The following is an 18826-nucleotide window of genomic DNA, read 5'->3' on the forward strand; positions in this document are numbered from 1 at the left end:
TCTTTCTTTCTTTCTTTCTTTCTTTCTTTTTTTTTCTAATATTCTGTCAGCAACAGCAGTCATATAAATGATATGGCACTGTCAACTATAGCTTAGGCCTGAGTTTTTTTATTCCTGGAAATCCTAGAATTAGTTACAGAAATTACAATGTATGGGTGTTTCACAGTGTGCGCTTCTGAACAGACGTAGCTTGTCAGTCATTATTAAGAAACTCAGTTGAACTAATAATGGTAAAGAATATGAAATGTTGTTGATCAAGATTGTATTTTTTGCTCCCCCTCTGCTGAATCATAAACCATCTGACAACTCAGTCTGATACCCAATAACCCCATTCAGTCTGGTGTTAATCAGACTTTATGAATCACCATGAGGAATTTGCAGGATAGTTTGGGCTTAAAAGAAACCCAAGCACACACACATTCTCAACTACACTCTGCAGTCTACACTGACTCTGAGACGAAGAAAAAATTTTCCAGAAAACATCCAAAACCACAGGGCTTCCCAAATTTCCTAAACATTAATATTTTTGATTCAAGAAGTCTCAAAAATACAACTTAGCCAGCACAACAGCTTTATTCTGCAACTTGAAGTATTATACACAATTCAGTAAAATCCCACAGGAGGAACAGCACAGAGACTTACCACCTTTTGGCATTTCCTAATTGAAAGCCAAAATGCAAGGTCTCCAATTAGCTCCCAAGGTAAGAGAACAACACACTGCTGTTAACAAAAGTGATGTTAACATTTTAAATATTAATTAGTTATTTAAAGGCCACATCTTCAAATGCAATTAAAATTCATTTAATAAAATTTTAGCTTCTTTTGGTATGACAAACTGCGAGATATCCTACAGCTAACAGGTAACAGTATCATGTTTTCCCAAGACATGTAAAAACACAAATAGCACTGTCTCTACATTACTTCATATACCTTAAAAATGAATGCCAGAAACCAATTGTTCCCAAGTGTTCAAGTGGGCATTTACATCCTTCAGACATGCTGTTACTCTCCTTAAAAGAATTCAAACAGAAACGACCTTTTTACATGTAGTATCTTGAGGCACAGGTTCCCCCAAAGTATACGCAAATTTTACACGGGGTGTATCATTTTTACAACATTGCTGTTATTTGAAGTCTATGAGTCTATGGCACATTGATTTTTTGGGGTTAAAAAAAATTCTCCTCAGCTGCTACAACATGGCACAAAGTTAGAAGTTAACATGGTGACTAAATATTCTGATGCTTTTGCTGGCTTATTTTGGGGTGCACATAAATAAAAGGCACACTTTTCCCCCCTCCTCTCATTATTTATGTACTGTACAAGCCTAAATTTCCAGCACTGCTCCATGCCTGCTGGCCCAGTGCAAGAAAGTTCCAAGTCAGCATCCAAAACTAGTAGCAGCTCTATATGCTTAACCAATGGCTTTAGTTTAGCATGCTACTTCTGAGGTGGCCATTGATGAGCGGACAATGGTTTTCAAGAAAAAATAATTAAAAAAACAATTTACAAAGTCTAAAAAAATGATTAAGTTATTTATATTCATGTACATATATATTTTCCAAACGTGTTCACAATGTTCAGAAAGTGCTCATTTTGAAGTCTAGTTTCAGTATGTTGAATGTCCATGACCTATATATTATAGCAGCGCCGTGCACAATAGTATCGTTAAGGAACTGTCAACGTTTCCATTACTGACCCTGTTTTGCAAGACTACAATGAAAATAAAGAAATTTGCTCTTAGCTAGAACTTAGCATCAATAATGTCTTCGGTATCATATTTTTAACTTTTTGGATTTACTTCTATACAGCAGTTACATTCTGAAAAACAGTTAGTGGTTTCACTTTTTGGCGCTCATTTTCATACAAGGATTTTCAAGAATGAAAGTGTGCTTACAGCAAAGGAAGAGCCCTCAATAACAAAAACTCCACAAATCATTATCACGCTATTAAAACCACAACAACAACAACAAAAAAAAAAAAAACAGGAAGATTTAGTTAATGATTTGTGGATCCTTACAGAATTAATTTTCATGATTTAGCAACCAGTAACATAGATGAAATTATCATACATGAGAACAGCTTAGGTCTTGCCATCAATGGTCTGACAAACGTATTTAAACAAGAATATTTGGAGTTAAGACTAGTACTAAATTTAGCTCCTAAATTTAGCTAAATTTAGATTTGAGAGTTCATATATGCTTAACTTGATAAGCCTTTAAAAAGAAGTCTGACTTTCAGAAAAGTCTGAAAAACTGTAGTTTCAAGTAAGTCTGGAGCAACTAGGTATTGTGGCTAGATTTACCATAAATATATGACATGCTGACTCGAAAAAAACTGTGTTAAAACTACAAGAAGTTTGAAGCACTACCTCTGAAGGTTCTCGCTTTGGTTATCTCTAAAAATAAAATTAAAAAATTTCATTGTAAAGCCACATGCCTCTGTGCAGATGTTCTCTGATGCACTGCTTTTTATTATGCCCACTGCCAGCAATGGACATTCTGCTTGGAAAACCCATCTCCTGTTGTAATAGGCTTGGCTGAACCAAATGAAGAAAATAATTCTAATATCAGATTCAAATGGGAACACAGTTTCATTTAGTTCTGGTTAAGAATATTTAAAAGCCCTCTCCACCTCCAGTCTTTTTGAAACAAGGCACAAATAGGGAGTGGACATTCCAGCAAAAGTGATTGTCTGAAATTAATGGTCCACAGCAGTCTTCTAGTCCAGCACAATGAAACATTTTTGCTGTTCAATTCTATGCCACATCTTCTAGATAATCTGCAACATCACTTAATTGAGAAATGGTTTGGTCTTGTGTGATGTCTTCAAGCTAGAAAAAATCAATAAAATCACAAACTAAGAAAGCACAGAAAAAAACAAGCATTATTTCATATAGTCCTTCATACATCACCCCATCCTCTTGGCCTCAAGCTCTTTCATTGAGACTTTAACACCTTCAGGAAGTGCTTAGATAGACCTCGAGATAAAGGGATAAGGCATTCCTATGCTGGATGCTAACTCAGTCTCAAATCCATTTTACTTGCCTTGAAATAGAGTGTGTTGTGCTACTGAACAATTTTGTTGTATTGGTTTTTTGTTTGTTTTTAAATCAATATAGTATCTAACTTGATAGAAATACTAGGTATAAAGATGCAGAGTATAATAGATGATACAACTTCAGCACATAACTTTGGAACATACAACAGTACATTCCTTCACAGGGGATTAAAAATTAAAAACACAAGATCAGAAGAGTGTAAAGAAGAAAAAATTTAAAAGAATCATACTTTATCACTGGCATTCAAGTCTTCTGTTTCAACAGAAATTTCATCTATTTCTTCGCCAATACTGATATCACTTTTCTCTGAGCGATGGCTAGTACTAGAAAGAAAACCACAAACAGAATTAAAACTTTATTTTCAAACATCCAAGCATTACATTCACCTTTCTGTAATTTATACTTGACATTTGATTTTGATTTCACTCCTTAGCAAGTTAAATATGAAGTTACTTAAAAAAACACACAAAATAATCAGAGCCCCTCTACCTGGATGAAGCCATGATAAATCCTGGCTTAAGCCTATAATCCTGCAGTTTACAACACCAATATCTTTGCATTAAAAGGACGAAACTCTTAAATATTTATTACTGACTATGCATAATGCTTTATTTTATACTGGAATAATTCAGCATGCACCCTATTAATTTCCTCATAGAAATAATCAAAATGTTAAAACATTGCCAAGTGCACGTTCAAGAAAAGAACTTCCATTACCAAAGCAACTTAAAGTTAAAGAGCATCTTAAAGATAGCACCTGGCTTTTAAGTTTATTTTTAATTGAAATTTAAAGGAGTTCAGAGATACTGGCAGAGTCCAGCAATCATGACTGGCTGAAATATTATGAAAATAATGTAAATATATCAATGGATATGTTTATGAAGTTTGAAATATTAAGCTACTGCAATAATATCCTTCTCTTACCTGTTGAAGTCATCAGCATACTCATCGTCATCTCCATTTCCTAAAGAATTTTTAAAGGGTATTAATCAAACGTGTTTTTCCACAAAATGCAAAAGAATAATCTATTCCTGCACCAAGACTCATATTTTCATAGCCAGCAATAGTGGGAATAGATCACACTACTTATGCAGATTAGGAAGAGAAGCTGAGTTTATGTTTGTGATTAATCTCAATCTCTTTCACACTGAAAGAATGTTTTGAAATCATACACGAATTTTCAGAATATTGACAGTATTGAAGACAAAATTTAAACACTTAGCAGCCCTATTTGGAGACAATTGATATTTCTAATATCTAATTGCTGCTGCTAAAGCCTACAGGACAACTTTCAAGAGGTGTGGAGGGAAAGTAAATATGCCACTGAAAACCAGCAAGACTTGCCTGGCTACTTTTTTTTAAAAAAAAAAAAAAAAGACGTAAAATCCTTCTTTTATTAGAAACCAAGACACCTGATATTAGCAAATCTATGCATGGCATGAATCAAACTTTTGCTGCATGGGTGAAACACTGATTTGCACACAAAACTCAAGTTTTCACTTTTCTGTATTCCTTCAGATGGGATCTTGCTCCTAATTCCAGCAAGTCTGACAATGGTGTTCAATAGAGTAACAGAAGCTCAAAATCATAGTTCAATATGTATTTCAGTTTCTCAGATTCCTCTAAGAAGCTGTGCCAGAACTTGGGGTTGGAAATATCAGAGCTTGTGTTGCTGCTACTTGCCTAATTCTAAAGATCCCAGTTTTGCATTCACTAACCGCAGGTCTTTCAAAACAGAATTTCTGTTCAAATCTGTAAGAAAAACATAACATTTATTACAGGAATTTGGTTTGTGACTCTTATAAGTTCCGACTTAAACACACCCATCAACCATTTATAGAAAGTGGTCTTTTATAATAACCTTATATAATTTATACATATATATATATACACATATAATATAGAATGACAATATTGCATTCAATTTTCAGGTTTGAACTGTGCTAACATTTAAAGACATGAGCAACAAACATAGACAATATCCCAGTATTCAGGTGCAGGTTTTACAAATATCCTTAAGTGTCTCCAAAGAACTTGTGCAAATAACAGTAGTAGAAAGGATTAAAGAAGTTTCATTTAAAAATGAGCCTTAGGATTTTATACTCGTGAAAACTGTTTTACACAAAAAAAGGAGTGCAGATAAATTACGCTCTATTATGCTACCACTGGGGAGCATTACATAAACAGTATGCCATCACTCAGTGATATAAGCGTGACTGTAAAGCATGTTACAGCCAGGAGGGGGCCACAGAAAGCCAACTTACATCGTATTTGTATCTGAACATACAGACCGTTCAGTGTGTTATATACACTGGGAAATACATCCTACATTCATCAAAACACAAAACCACGCAAAAGCTTACCATCAGGCTCCTTTAGCAAAGGTGCACCAGTCAGGGAGCTTAACCCACTTTTCAGAGGCGGTGCATCAGAAAGGGATGCTAGACTTCCTGCTTTATTGGATTCAGTTTTCCTAAAACAAACCAAATAAACAAGTATTCTGGAGTGCTGCAAAATGCATACAAAGACACCTCGCAAAGGCTTCTGCCTGACTGCTTTCATCACAGACAGACCTCGTGCACCTATATCAGCATCACCATTTTTATCAAGGAGCCTTTATTATCCCCATGGGTAAACATAACCAAAAGAAGATTCAAATGTAAATCAGTATTTAAATCAGCTTGTTTTACAGTAAAAAAATAGGTCCAATAAAACTATTAATCCCAACAGCAATCAGTCCACAGAATGAAAACCCTCTCAGTTCTGGATCTCATCACCATCAGTTAAAGTTCACTTTGTTATTACTCATTGCATTCATATATTCAAAGTGCCAAATTCAAATAGTTCTTCCAAATAAAGGATAAAGAAACACTATTATTAAAAATGTGTTCAATATTTTCACATTTAATATTATTAGAACTCTTATTCTGATTGTATTCCTATTAAGAATGAACAGTATCATTTGAATTGTTCATTATACCAAAATATCATGTATTTTACCACTTAAATATTGAACAGAGACTTAGGTCAGAGACCTAGGGCAAGTAAAAATCTATTAGTCAGTAGACTGTGACTCTACTTACAGACATAATTTGAAAATCATTTTTCCTGTAGGAAGTTTCTCCACTAAGAAAATCCTTATTTTAATTAATAATTAAGAGTCTTTTACTTGTATGGATCTTTTTAGTAGGCACTAAAGAAAGATAGTTTACCCACAGAGTTAATTTGACTTGTTGTGATATGAAAATGCTTGAACAATGAGAAACAGGTATTACCCAGAAGTTCAGCCTTTTATGCTTCTACCACCTGGTCACTGCAACCATTCAAAAATAAATAACCTAAGACACACTTCTACAATGACATGCAAATATAATACTTTGCAGTAATTCCTGTTTTCTTTGTAGTTTGGTAACAATCTCTGGTTCAATATCTGAAGGACTGAATTCCTTTAAGAGTTCAGTTTAAAGATTAAGTTCAATTATTAGATTTTTAACATTACAAATTATCATTTAAACCTGTTTCATGGCAATGCAACCACATGCTACAATAGTTAGATTTTGGTTAACAGCTACTTAATTACATTCTTGAATATGGAACAGTAAATGTACTCGAGATGCAACTTTAATCCTGATATTTCCAATAAGAAAAAGAACTACCATCGTAGGGTTACTTGTAACACACAGTATTTTCCACAGAAAAATCACTGCTTTTTGAGAAAAAGAAATTCTGCTCTTTGTATACATCCACCTATCCACGGCCAGAGGGAATGGCAGAAAGATGCAACAGGGGAGGGTCAGGCCGGGTGTTAGGAAAAGGTTCTTCACTGAGAGGGTAGTGGGGCACTGGAACATGCTCCCCCAGGCAGTGGGCATGGCACTGAGCCTGCTGCAGTTGAAGCATTTGGGCAATACTCTCAGACATCTGGTCTGATTTTTGGGTGGTCCTGTGTGGAGACAGGAGTTGAACTTTATGATCCTTGTGGGTCCCTTTCTGCTCAGGATATTCTATGATTCTAACTAAAAATGAATTATCAATAATCTTTCTCAAAGAGTCCATTCATTTATTAGAAAGAAACCTAGCTTACCTAGCATCGTTACTTTGTGATGTACCAAAACGATCCTGTTTCAAGGGTAAGTATCCACTGTGTCACTAATACAAAAAGGTTTATACTGTTCTGCCCACATTCAGTGTAGCCTGGGAAAAAGTGCACTTGAGGAGAGCTACTGTGAAACGGACTTGCAAATGTTTCTGCAGCCTCTTCTGGTAACCCCTACCATGCTAGGACAATCCTCCAATTGTTAGAAGAATTCTCCAATTACTCAAGCACATTAAAAGAACACCATAAAACGATCTTCCAGCACTTCTCAATATAGTTAGCTAAGTTATAGTTAGCTAAACTATAGTTAAGCTCCAAAAGAACCACAACTCTGATGTGATAATGAAAAGATGAACTGTGCAGTTTTATAACAAAACAGTTGCACCGTTCAATCACTAGCTCTTCTTTCAAATGGTATTTTTCAGTAATCAGTCAGCCACAGAAGACCAATAAAAATGCCCTTCATAAACGTGTGTAGAATTCACATATGCAGGAAGAATAATAATTCATTGAAAACAGATCTGCACAGAAAAGGTGCTGCGATGTGAAGAGGAAATCCTCAGCTGTGAGAAAGCTTTCCTTATGCTTATTGTTTACACATTCACCAGATTTTCTGTACTTCTTGCAAAGTTGTACAGATATCCAAAACACCACTCCTCTCATTGTTCTCATCTTTTACTGCTGGTCACAACTGCAGATCTGCTGCAGAAAGAAAGATTGGTGTCTGTACCTCACACGTGTTCACTCTGCCAAAGTAATAGCCTGGGGACGTGATACAGCTTAACTGATGCACCTTAAAACGATAGAGGTTTTTCTCTCAGGTACATTCAAGAGATTACACTTGACACTGTGCATATCAGAAACAAAATACTTCAGAACAGATCTGAACACTTGCACTTACAAAGTATGAATAATCAAACATCATCTAGCTCTTGAAGGTCAGCAAGAATATTGAGAACAAAACAAACCTAAATCAAGTAGACAGTCCAAGTCACTTACCAGCCATAAGTTCTTTCTGGTTTGGGTATAGGATCGTCAAAAAAAGAATCTCCCTCTACATCATCTTCATCCATACCTGGGTCACTTTTTTCTGTTGTATTTAAGTCTTTGTTTTGCAACTGAGGATCTAGTTTTGTTTCATTAGGCAGAAAATGAATACTTTTTTTGCTTGCTTCCCCTGATGAGACACTTGTATCACTTTGAGTGCTTTCAGCAACCTTGAAAGATAAAGAAAACAGACCTCACTGAAAGGAAAAGTAATAGCTCTTGAAGAAAACCCATGCAAACTTATTTCTTAAAATACCGTAAGCAGTTGTATAATATATACCAACCGACATTGGTTATTTCAATTTTATTAGTACTCCTGTGCAATCATCAGAAATCATACAACAGAAACAAAGCTGTTTCTACTACTTTAGAAAGTGTTTTTTTTTTTTTAATGTTGCTGCCTTTTAAAAAATTTGTTCCGCCCTCTGCATAGCTTTTCTATCTAGATTAGCTCTATTATAAGAGCAACTTATTTTGAAAGATGTCACTCATCAAAAAAGGCAATCTACATGCATGCTGCTTCTTAAGTTCCACCTTTGAATACTTCTTTTTAAAAAGTGCAAAAGTTACGTGAAGCTTTCTTAGTGTTATTTTGCAACTCCTCTATAAAAATTCTATTGAATTAAAGCCATTATCTTCAAAATAAATTAAACTCATGCAACTTACATCATCTTAAAAATAAATAAATAAATAAATAAATGTGGAAGGGTAAAGTAGTTAATTCAAAACGTAGGCCATGGAAGTTGAAAAAGGCCTACCAAGATCATATTACTTCAGTCACAGAACCACATTCGATTGCGGGCAGCAGCTCAGTTCTTCCAGATCAAGAAGAAGTACTTACACCTACAAGTGGTAGTTACAACTTTCTAATCCCCTGTCCCTGAGACACAGAATTGCTGAAAATTAAGAGTTTAGCGATACCCTGACCAGAGTAAAAGGGAAGTTACGGACACTTTTCTCTTTTGGGCCCTGAGGGAGTGAGTTGCTACTATATTATCTGAGGAAATGGAAGCACAACAGTGGATCTTTGCTTGACTTCATATATCCTAAAGCTTTGCTAAAGGGAAATAACTACTTTCAAATTGTAGTGGTAAGCTAAGCGTGACTAATGGTTCAATGAGCAACGTGCCTACTTTGGGTTTCAGTCTAATGTTGTTAATAAGATAAATCAGAGTGTGGTTTCACACTTGCACTTAAACAAATGTCATCCTTGCTGCTGCCAGGAGCTGTGGTCTTGGTCTCTTCTTACACGATCCCTCCTATGACACCTATTGGCTGCTGAGTCACAACCAGAGCCAATTCAACTCAGACTTGCTGAAAATCCACCAGAAAATTTTAATTTTCCAACAGGAAACTACATTGTTCAGCTAACTTTCATTTTGTTGCAGCCATGACTTGCTAAAATTTCTTCCTCCTGCATTATTTTTACCACAAGTATGTATGGTGCACAGGCATAATATTCTTCCATCCTGCTGCCAAGGAATGAGAGAACCAGGAAAACTGAAGAACTGTAGTCCCGTTAAGATATCCACTGCTAATTCTTAGAGGTTAACTTGTCCAACCAAGAGCTGTTGCTGGGTTTTTGTTTTTAAACCAGGTATCAATACAGAAACCAAATGTTGCCTCCTTCTGAGAGAAGATATTTTCACCGAGGATTTGGAAATGTATCATGAAAAGCATTTTGAGCACATTTTTCTGTCTCCCGCTTCAATGGAATTATGATTTGCTTGGGAAAGAACAGAGGTATATAGAGTATAAAAAGCACAATCATAAATTCCAACTAATATTCTACTTGAAAACTCATCACATCTGAATGAGTATGTAAATTACAATGTTCTGATCACCACCTCAGCTGCTGCTGCATGCCAAAATATAGGGCCTACTCTGTAAGATGCCTGGATCCATTCTTTTTGCCGCTCAGAAACAACCTGTGTATTACTTCTTCCTCTAAATGAAGGTCTAAAACATTAGATAGCATATTCTTTTTTCGGACATTTTACCTGCTCCAAACACTTCTTCCACTTAAAAAGTCCTTAGCATCTGAGCACAGAAATAAAATACTAATAGTAGAGAGAAATGGAGAAAAATCCACTGATCATTTAAGTGAATGCAATTCTATCTGGACTTCCATGAGTCCTAACTTCCACTTCTCCTGTATGCTATGTAGCTTTTTTATTCTATTAAATAATATCTTACCTTACTCGGTATGGGGTGTGTATTTGATCTTCCATCTGATGATGTTGTTGTGGAGCACAGGCTACCACTTAGAACTGGAGCAATCTGAAACGTTTCACACAAATACTTACTAAAATATATTGGTTCATGCCATAATACCATCATACTATAAGCACGTTGTGACACTATGCTGCTATGTTAGGAAGTCTACGACAACTGCTTCTAAATTTAAGCTTTGGTTAATGTACCAACTGCATCTCGGGTACACAGGATTTTCTTTCAAACCACAATCACTACAGACACTAATGAAATGCTATTGGTTAGATTTCATTCATTTAATTAACAACTTATTATTATACTACATTAAAATATTACTCTCACTGCTATCAGCTAATTCAATACTTCCATATATTTAATTTTAAAATTATGTATTTGTCTTAAAAAGAGCTATAAAGCTTTGGCAAAACCACTTCTTATCTTAATAAGACCTGAAAAGTCTAGAAGTACACCAAAGATAAAAAATATGTAACAGAGCTGTTAACTAAAGATGTTATCTAACCACACAAGAAATAAGAAAAAAGTGGCAAAATGTTTTGCATCATTTTTCCAGATTCACTCTGTGCTAGTACATTGCTGCAGAATATTAGTTAAAGGGTGGTATTAGAAGTAACAGAACACTGGTAGTCATCTTGCAGCATTGGTTTCTGCTATAAGCTATGTTGGAAGCTTTTCCTGTTATACTAACCGTACATTAAAGGCTTGAAATGATTTAACACTATGTTAGCCAAGTGCTGTTCATTTCATTTTTTTTAAATTGAAAATAATCTATTATAAAAACAAATAAATTACACATTATAACTACTTACTTCTCCACTGCCTGAAATCTTTTTCTGCTGACATTTTTTAACAACCTCCAACAACAGGGGACCACCCACAGTACCTTCCACTTCTGTAATTCCCAGATCTCGAGCTAAGTTTTCTCGACCATCCAAGCCATTTAACTGGGGGAAAAAAATGAAATAACTCACAACACAGAAATAACTGTCTGGAAACACAACATATATTTTGTAGTAACTCCTAAAGCTTTTGGTCTTATTTAAAACAGCAATAATCTGATGAATCAGTCATTATTTAAGACTTCCCATTGCATGTGGAATAAAGTAATAACAGCCTATTCAAATCGTTTACTTCTTATCTGTACGTGAATTTATGACTAACCATCCAAAGTTGTTTTAAATACAAAAACACTAGCCAAGCACACTGAAACGTGGAGGATAAGAAGACAATGAAATACACTGCTCAGAGACAGGGACTAGTACAGGAAGGTAAAGTAAAATCTTTCAGCATTATACACAGCAGTATTGTCCAACTTGCTTAATTTTGGCCAAGTTTCAGAAATGCATTGCAACAGGTGGAGATGATGCTTTCATCAGAAAAAGAAAGCATTTCAAAGAGCATAAGATGCTTTCATGCTGCAAACAAAGCACTTCTCCCAACAGCAAGTGGCAGCAAGAGAGAAAGCATGACTGTTTCTGTTTGGTAGCATGAATCTGAATCTTGGCACAGATGTGTCCTAATGTAATAAATACAGCTAAAGATTATTTGGCAAAGAACAAGAGTATATGGGATTTTATATCATTAAGCCCTTAAAAACATATGTGGACTTCTGGGGAAGAGCAAAATTATTTTTTTAATTACAACACCAGTTGATTTAAACTGTACTCAGTGCATTTCCCAATATTTTTTTCCTAAAACAATTAAATCAGTATCCAATTCAAATGACGAAAAAGAAAATCACTGTTCAAATAAGAAGTCAATGAATGGATTTTAATTTTTTAAAGTAAATTAACTATTTAAAGTGACATTAAGAATAAAAACAAGCATTTGAAATGTAAAGAGAAATTCTTCAGTTAAATCAAACTGTTTTAAACCCAAAATTTATTTACAGAAATGTTTATACCACAAAGAGACAAAGAAGCAAACATAACAGAAAAACTACCTCAGTATCAAAAGCCTAAAAGCAATCACCTTGTAAAAGTCCATTGTTTTAGTGAAATTTCTCTCAGAGTAGATTACTGACATTATTTTAACCTTCATGTAACAATATTAAGTTAATAATATGACATGGTGAGATTACCGACAAAAAATGTTGCAGAGGTATTTTATCATATATACTCTTCTAGGGTTTCGCAAGTTTCTTAACTCAAACTTAACATATTGTCAAGCACTGACTTTTGAAAGGCAATAATCATTCATATTGGCACATTTTCCTGGGAAATCTGTCTTTATGGCAATGTATACCTTTTCTAGACTAAGTATAAAGAATTTCTTCGACTAAACACAAGCGATTGGCTTAAACCAAACTACCATAGCTTCTGTATTTACATTGCTATGCACTCCAAACAATCAGCATATCGTACAAGCAAAAAACATTATGTCTTACTGTGCTTGATTCGGGCTGAAAAACAGCCAACGTAAAATCAAGATTGAAAAAACGTAGAAATTCTGCAACAAGACCTGCCACCAAGCGACCTAAAAAGTAAATGAGAGAGGTAAAAATATACCAGACAGAAACAATTCTTACTTCAAAGATATAGCATGTATATGGCTTCAGGATGAACATCTACGTTGAATCAACACTGCTACAGATATCATTTAGACATTCAGCAAGCTACCATCCCACAGCTGACTACACACAAGCTCACATCACATCTGCTTCATAATTTGTGTGCTAATTCCCTAATTTCTAACTCAACCATTGTATCTGAATTATTTGAAGTCAGCAATACTGCAAGAACATAAATAGAGATTGCTTACAAAACTGTCTTAAAGATTATTTTTTGTTTTTAACTGTTCAGTGGCTTTAAAAACATCATTTTGTCACTTTTCCTATGTGTGTACCTCTACAGTCTGTTTTCATTGCTTACTGTCTAGAAGGGCTTTACTGAAATAGCAAAATCACAACTCAATATGAAATATTAACTTAAATGCATTAGTCACCTCAGCTAAAAATACAACTTCAGTAACATTAAAAATTCTAGATTGTATTCTATTCTGAAGTGAGTATTTCACATTTATTTCACAGGAATAAATGCATACTTTACAGCATCAAGATAGTACTGTTAATAAAAGATTTAATCCTTTATTTACTAATTTATTATTTTGAGAGGCATAGTAATCAAAGAACTTACCATCTTTTGTACTCAAAAATTTTTTCAAGCTTTCATTTACCAAAGGGGTTTTGTTCTGTCAAAAAGCAAAAAACAAATGGTAATTAACAATATCCTTGTACTACTAAGAAATTTTAAAAATCACAGCAAGTGGGTATTTTGGTGTATACTACTCCACGTAACGCCTGTCACACGTAATACACTGTACCAAAATCTACCTTTCTGTTGATTCTACTATCTCTTGATTTTACTATCTATAAGTTATTCTGATCAACTCGACAGAAGAAATATAAAAGCAACAAAGATAGTTACTTAAAGCTATAGTTTTACAGTAAAGTCTATATGACAATTCCTATTTCTAAATATTGGGAAACAACCTGACAATCCCTGCTTTGTTTTCTTTATGCTCTTATGCAACAGTATACAATTTTCTCTTGATACCTTTCACAAATATAAAGTATTAAAGCTATTATTTTTAAGACCTACATTAAGAACTGCCAGGAATGCTGAACTGAAACACTTCTTAAAATTCTCTTACCTCCACTTTCTCTTGTTCTTCCAGTGCCAAAAAAACAGCTGCTCGCAACTCTGCCTGCCAAATAAAAGAAAAAAACAAATGCCATTTCCACAAGCACTGTTTTCCCTATGCAAATAGAATGCAAAGAGCTGGCAAGTATCTTAACATCTATTTGTTTCCCCTCAAGCAACTTGGCATTGATTATAATCTACATCAGTGCAATTACGACACTTAAGATTGCAGGCGATGTGACTTGAGGGTGAGAAAGTTTGAGAAAGTTTCCAGAGAAGCAATGGGGTGTGCGTATGTGGGGGGAGGATTTGATACAAGACTTTCTGAATTATTTATTTGTGCTCAAAATGATTCCAAATTACCTGTATTACCTCCTGTTACCTTTGTCTGAGAGTTAGAAATCCAGCTTTTTCAGGCAGCTTTGAAACACCTACCCTTAATTTACAATTCTTTCAGGAAAGACAAACAAATAGCTTATGATAATACATTTTTAAAAGTTAATGTTAAAATATACAAATTCCTATTATTTCTTGTCAGATCACACTCAAATAATCAAAATTTCTCAAGGAAAAGAACATGATTCCAGTCATTCAAATACTTCTGTACTGAGGTTTTGCCTGACTTTGAGGCAATGTCAAGGATCACAATTCTTCTAAAGAAGGCTTTGAATATTTAAGCTTAAGTCTCGCCTATTCTTTAAACACTACAACTTCTCTGCTTCTTTCACTGAACATACTAAACGAACACAAAAGTTATTACATTTGATGAAGCAGTTTACCACTTTAATCAACTCTTAATCAGATGTTTTTAAGCAGACAGTAGATTACACTGCATCAAATAAAAAGGACTGAGCTACTCTGTATGCCACTTTGGTCAAGAGCAAAGAAAGATTTGCAAAGAAAGACCAATTTGCATAACTAAAATTAAGAATATTTTGAGGAGTGCCTAGGTTTCCTCACATATATTAGCAAAGGAAAGTCAACTTAAAGGTAACCCTCTTTGGACACCTTTCTAAAGGAAAAAGTCATGCAAAAAAAAAGTGAAAGATTTCTCATCAGAAGAAGAGTAAAATGCTCATCAGTTGTATGCAATGGTCATATACAGTAATTTTTTTTTCAGGTGCTGGTATACAGCATCCAATCATCAAATAATCTTAGAAGCTATTAAATTGAATATTATTTTTACAAAATCAGTTTACATTTTACATTCTGACCAACAGCTAAGAAAATGCTTATTTAATTTTATGCTTTAATTTAAATAAATAAATAAATTCACCTCAGAGGTCTGCAAATAGCCTGCTGGAGGTGCTACACTCTCCTTCTGCAAGGCTGCATTCAACAGTTAACAATAATGCATGCATGAGAACATGGTGCAGTTGAATATATGCTTAGGGCAGTGAATATCTGTAGCATAAGATTTCACATGGTAGAAGAATGCACTACAACTGAGATAACTGTTTACGCATCTTCCAGACAAAGCACAGTGATGTGTTGCTGCCAACTGCTCCAGTGCTGCAAAACCACTCCACAGATGCACAGGCTTAAACAACCTTTTGCACACATGAAATTTAGCAGCACGTGGGCACCCTCCTGCCTCACTTTCACTGTCACCTCTTCCTAACTCAAAAATAACTGTCACATACCTTGGGAGAAACAGTGTTATCTGCCTCTGGGGAGCAAGCATAACATCAAGCTGTCTGAAGTGATCACCCCAGGCTAAAAGCCTGTTCCAGCCCATATCCAAAGCTGGTGCCAGACTGGATGCAGCAAGTTTTGTTAGCTCTGTCCTGTCACTTCCCAGCCGCAAGGTCTGTGAGGTCCTCATCCCTAAGCAGGACCACTAATTTCCATGACTGTTCTTTGTCTGCTTAAGTGGCAAACCCTTCAACACAGCAGCCCTCCCTGGCTAAGCCAGATAAACTTGCTAGCAATGTAACTGAAAAGATGAAGAATGCTGGAAAAAGAAAGATGGAGAATCCATGCCACAGAGGAAGCAGAAAAAGCTTACAAGCCATAAACCCTAAATACGTACAGCTACATTTATCATGTGCTTACTCTGCATGTCACATGCAGTCCTCATTCTCATATTCCTGAAGGCAGGATACATCCCCAAGGTTAAGAGGACAATACTGTCATTTAAAAGTTGAATTTCATTTCATCTGAAATCATTACAAATGGTCATATTTTATTTAACTTCTAAAAGTAAGAAATAGATGTTATGCAAAAAAAAAAAGTTTCCCCTTGAGTCGAAGAAATGATTTTCTGCTATAAAAAAAGGGGACAAAACAGGTGTACGGTCTTGTGCAGCACACTGATCACGACAGTGAATAATTTAAAAGACATTTAAAAGCATTATGCTTTTAAAATAAATGGAATGTATTTTTAAAATACATGATACAAGATGAGAAAACAAATATGACAATTTAACTGACCTACCCATGTGCAGTTAACAGCTCATTAAAAAACAAAAAAAAAGTATTTTTATTCTGTCTTACAACACAATATCTGCCAGCACCTCAGCTGCCTAGGGTTTGAACCAAATTATCAAGAAGAGTATCAGTTGGCAAAAAAAGCATTACCAAACATATGACATTTATATTGCTTTTTTCTCCTCATATTTGTAGTAACAGCAAGTTCCCGAGATGCTGTGAAACTCAGGTGACATAAACTTAACTTTCCAGAAGGAAAGAGATTGAAAGATACAAACCAAAACAAAATAACAAACCAATACATTAAGCAGCATAACGGCTCTTATGGCTCTTCTTCCTTAGATTATGACTTAGCGGGAGGTGTCCCTACCCATGGCGGGGGGGTGGGGGGGGGGGTTGGAAATGGAGGATCTTTAAGGTCCCATCCAGCCCAAACCTTTTAGGATTCTGTGATTTCACGACAACTTCTCTGTAAGAATGATCACATGCTCTTCAAGACAGATGATCATTTGTATTTGTACAGCATGCGTCACACGGTATCAGTGATTGTTTTCACTGAAATACAAAGATCCAGAATTACATTTTATATGTTTACAGAATTCATTAGGAAGCAATCTTATTCATCAGATTCAGTCCATTAAGTGCTATATATATATATGCAGCACCCATATGCACACGGTGCGTGTATATATACGCACACACTGCAGCTCAGAGAAAAGGCAGGAAATACTCAACTGCAAATGCAAATATATTTACACATTTCCCAGTTTTCACAATATGACTTCATTAAACACTCCAATGCTTAAAGCCTGACGAAACAGACAAGCCCTGAACAGATTCACAAGTGGTCATACAACTATTTTTTAATTTTCCAGCTAAATATTTTACATCTTTACCAATGTGGCCCCAAATTAATTCAAAATAAGAAACTGATCTGTTGTAATTCACTACAAAATCATGTTGTATGAGAGAGCAAAGGCACCACAGGTTCTTCGCTAAAAATTGCCCAGTCATTATGTGTTCCCATTATGTGTACAATATGCTGACAGCCTGATACATTCTATCCACTGTGTTTTTATTCTAATCCTTCCGGAGCTGTCTTTACCTGCAGTACCTCACACCAAGTCATCTATACCTTGGTCATATAACTTTCTCTTTAATATATCTACTTCAGCTGGACCTCAAATTTATTAGTTACCTTTCTAGCCTCCTCCATCTTGAAAAATTGGCCAACGCTCACTCTGAAGTATTGAAATAAACAATTGTTTTGATAATATCTAGATGTCTCTCAGTTCTATGACCTAATAAAACATACTGACATATACACATAAAGAAATACCACAGAGAACAACTATGTTTAAATTAGTTTAACCAAAGGCTAGAAAAAAATAAAAAGTCTCCCTACTCAAAACAGTTATATGAGCTAGCAAGTCGAGGGAGGTTTTTGTCTGCCCCTACTTTGCTCTTACGAGACCCCACCTGGAGCCCCATGTTCAGCTCTTGAGCCCCCAGCACAAGAAGGACATGGATGTATTAGAATGACTCCAGGGGAGGGCCATGAGGATGATCAGAAGGCTGGCTATGAGGACAGGTTGAGGGAGTTGGGGTTGTTCAGCCTGGAGAAAAGAAGGCTTCAGGGAGACCAGATAGAGGCCTTTCAGTACCTAAAGGGAGACCACAGGAAAACTGGCGAGGAACTCGTTGTCAGGGAGTATAGTGATAGGACAAGGGGTGGCTTTAAACTAAAAGAGGGGAGGTTTACATTACATATTAGGAAGAAATTCTTCATCATGAGGGTGGTGAGGCACTAGAACAGGCACCCAGAGAGAAGCTGTGGATGCCCCATCCCTGGAAGTTTTCCAAGGCCAGGCTGGATGGGGCTTTGAGCAACCTGGTCTGGTGGGAAGTGTCCCTGCCCATGGCAGGGGGTTGGAACTAGATGCTCTGTAAGGTCCCTTCCAACCCAAATCATTCAATGGTTCTGTGATTGAGCATTTGAAATGCAGAAGCAAAAAAAGTTTAATAATCATTTTTTATTGAAAAGTATGACACCTAACCAAATACTCAGTGGACTAAGTACACACACCCAACAATATTCTCATTGCCATTAACTATTTCTGTTGTTCAAATGTTACTGATATACCTGTAATGATCATTCACTTTTTGAAATGCTTCAAGTGGAGTTCTGAGGGTAAATCCTACAACCATTGATTTGATATCCAAACTTTTTCTCTCCTCGAGCTTGCAAGGAGATTCAACAGTTATGCTTCAGTACTTGTACGGGGCTTTGCTGTATACAACAGTTATTGATGGAAGCTTCTAA

At 35.6% G+C, this 18826-nt stretch overlaps 1 protein-coding gene across 1 annotated transcript; it reads right to left on the reverse strand.

Moving 5' to 3' along the window:
* Positions 1–554: 554 nt before the first annotated feature.
* On the reverse strand, positions 555–17719 carry CEP43 (centrosomal protein 43). The gene is made up of 12 exons (XM_035320701.1): positions 17702–17719; positions 14085–14189; positions 13568–13622; positions 12820–12908; positions 11243–11377; positions 10398–10481; positions 8154–8371; positions 5422–5531; positions 4742–4810; positions 3983–4022; positions 3288–3381; positions 555–2830 (listed from the first exon to the last, which is right to left on the reverse strand). The coding sequence occupies exons 1-12, from the start codon at positions 17717–17719 to the stop codon at positions 2756–2758; spliced, it is 1092 nt and encodes a 363-aa protein (XP_035176592.1). The 3' UTR covers positions 555–2755.
* Positions 17720–18826: the final 1107 nt, after the last annotated feature.

The sequence above is a fragment of the Oxyura jamaicensis genome, chromosome 3 (genome assembly GCF_011077185.1).
Source record: "Oxyura jamaicensis isolate SHBP4307 breed ruddy duck chromosome 3, BPBGC_Ojam_1.0, whole genome shotgun sequence".
Taxonomy (NCBI): domain Eukaryota; kingdom Metazoa; phylum Chordata; class Aves; order Anseriformes; family Anatidae; genus Oxyura; species Oxyura jamaicensis.

Bases quoted from the DNA above. Each gene is read 5' to 3' on its own strand.
- CEP43 (XM_035320701.1), bottom strand. The intron at 4,023-4,741 runs GCAAGTAGCAGC...AAAATTCTTTAG, and splicing joins ACTGGGATCTTTAGAATTAG to GAAATGGAGATGACGATGAG. The intron at 2,831-3,287 runs GTATGATTCTTT...GATTTTTTCTAG, and splicing joins ACTTGAATGCCAGTGATAAA to CTTGAAGACATCACACAAGA.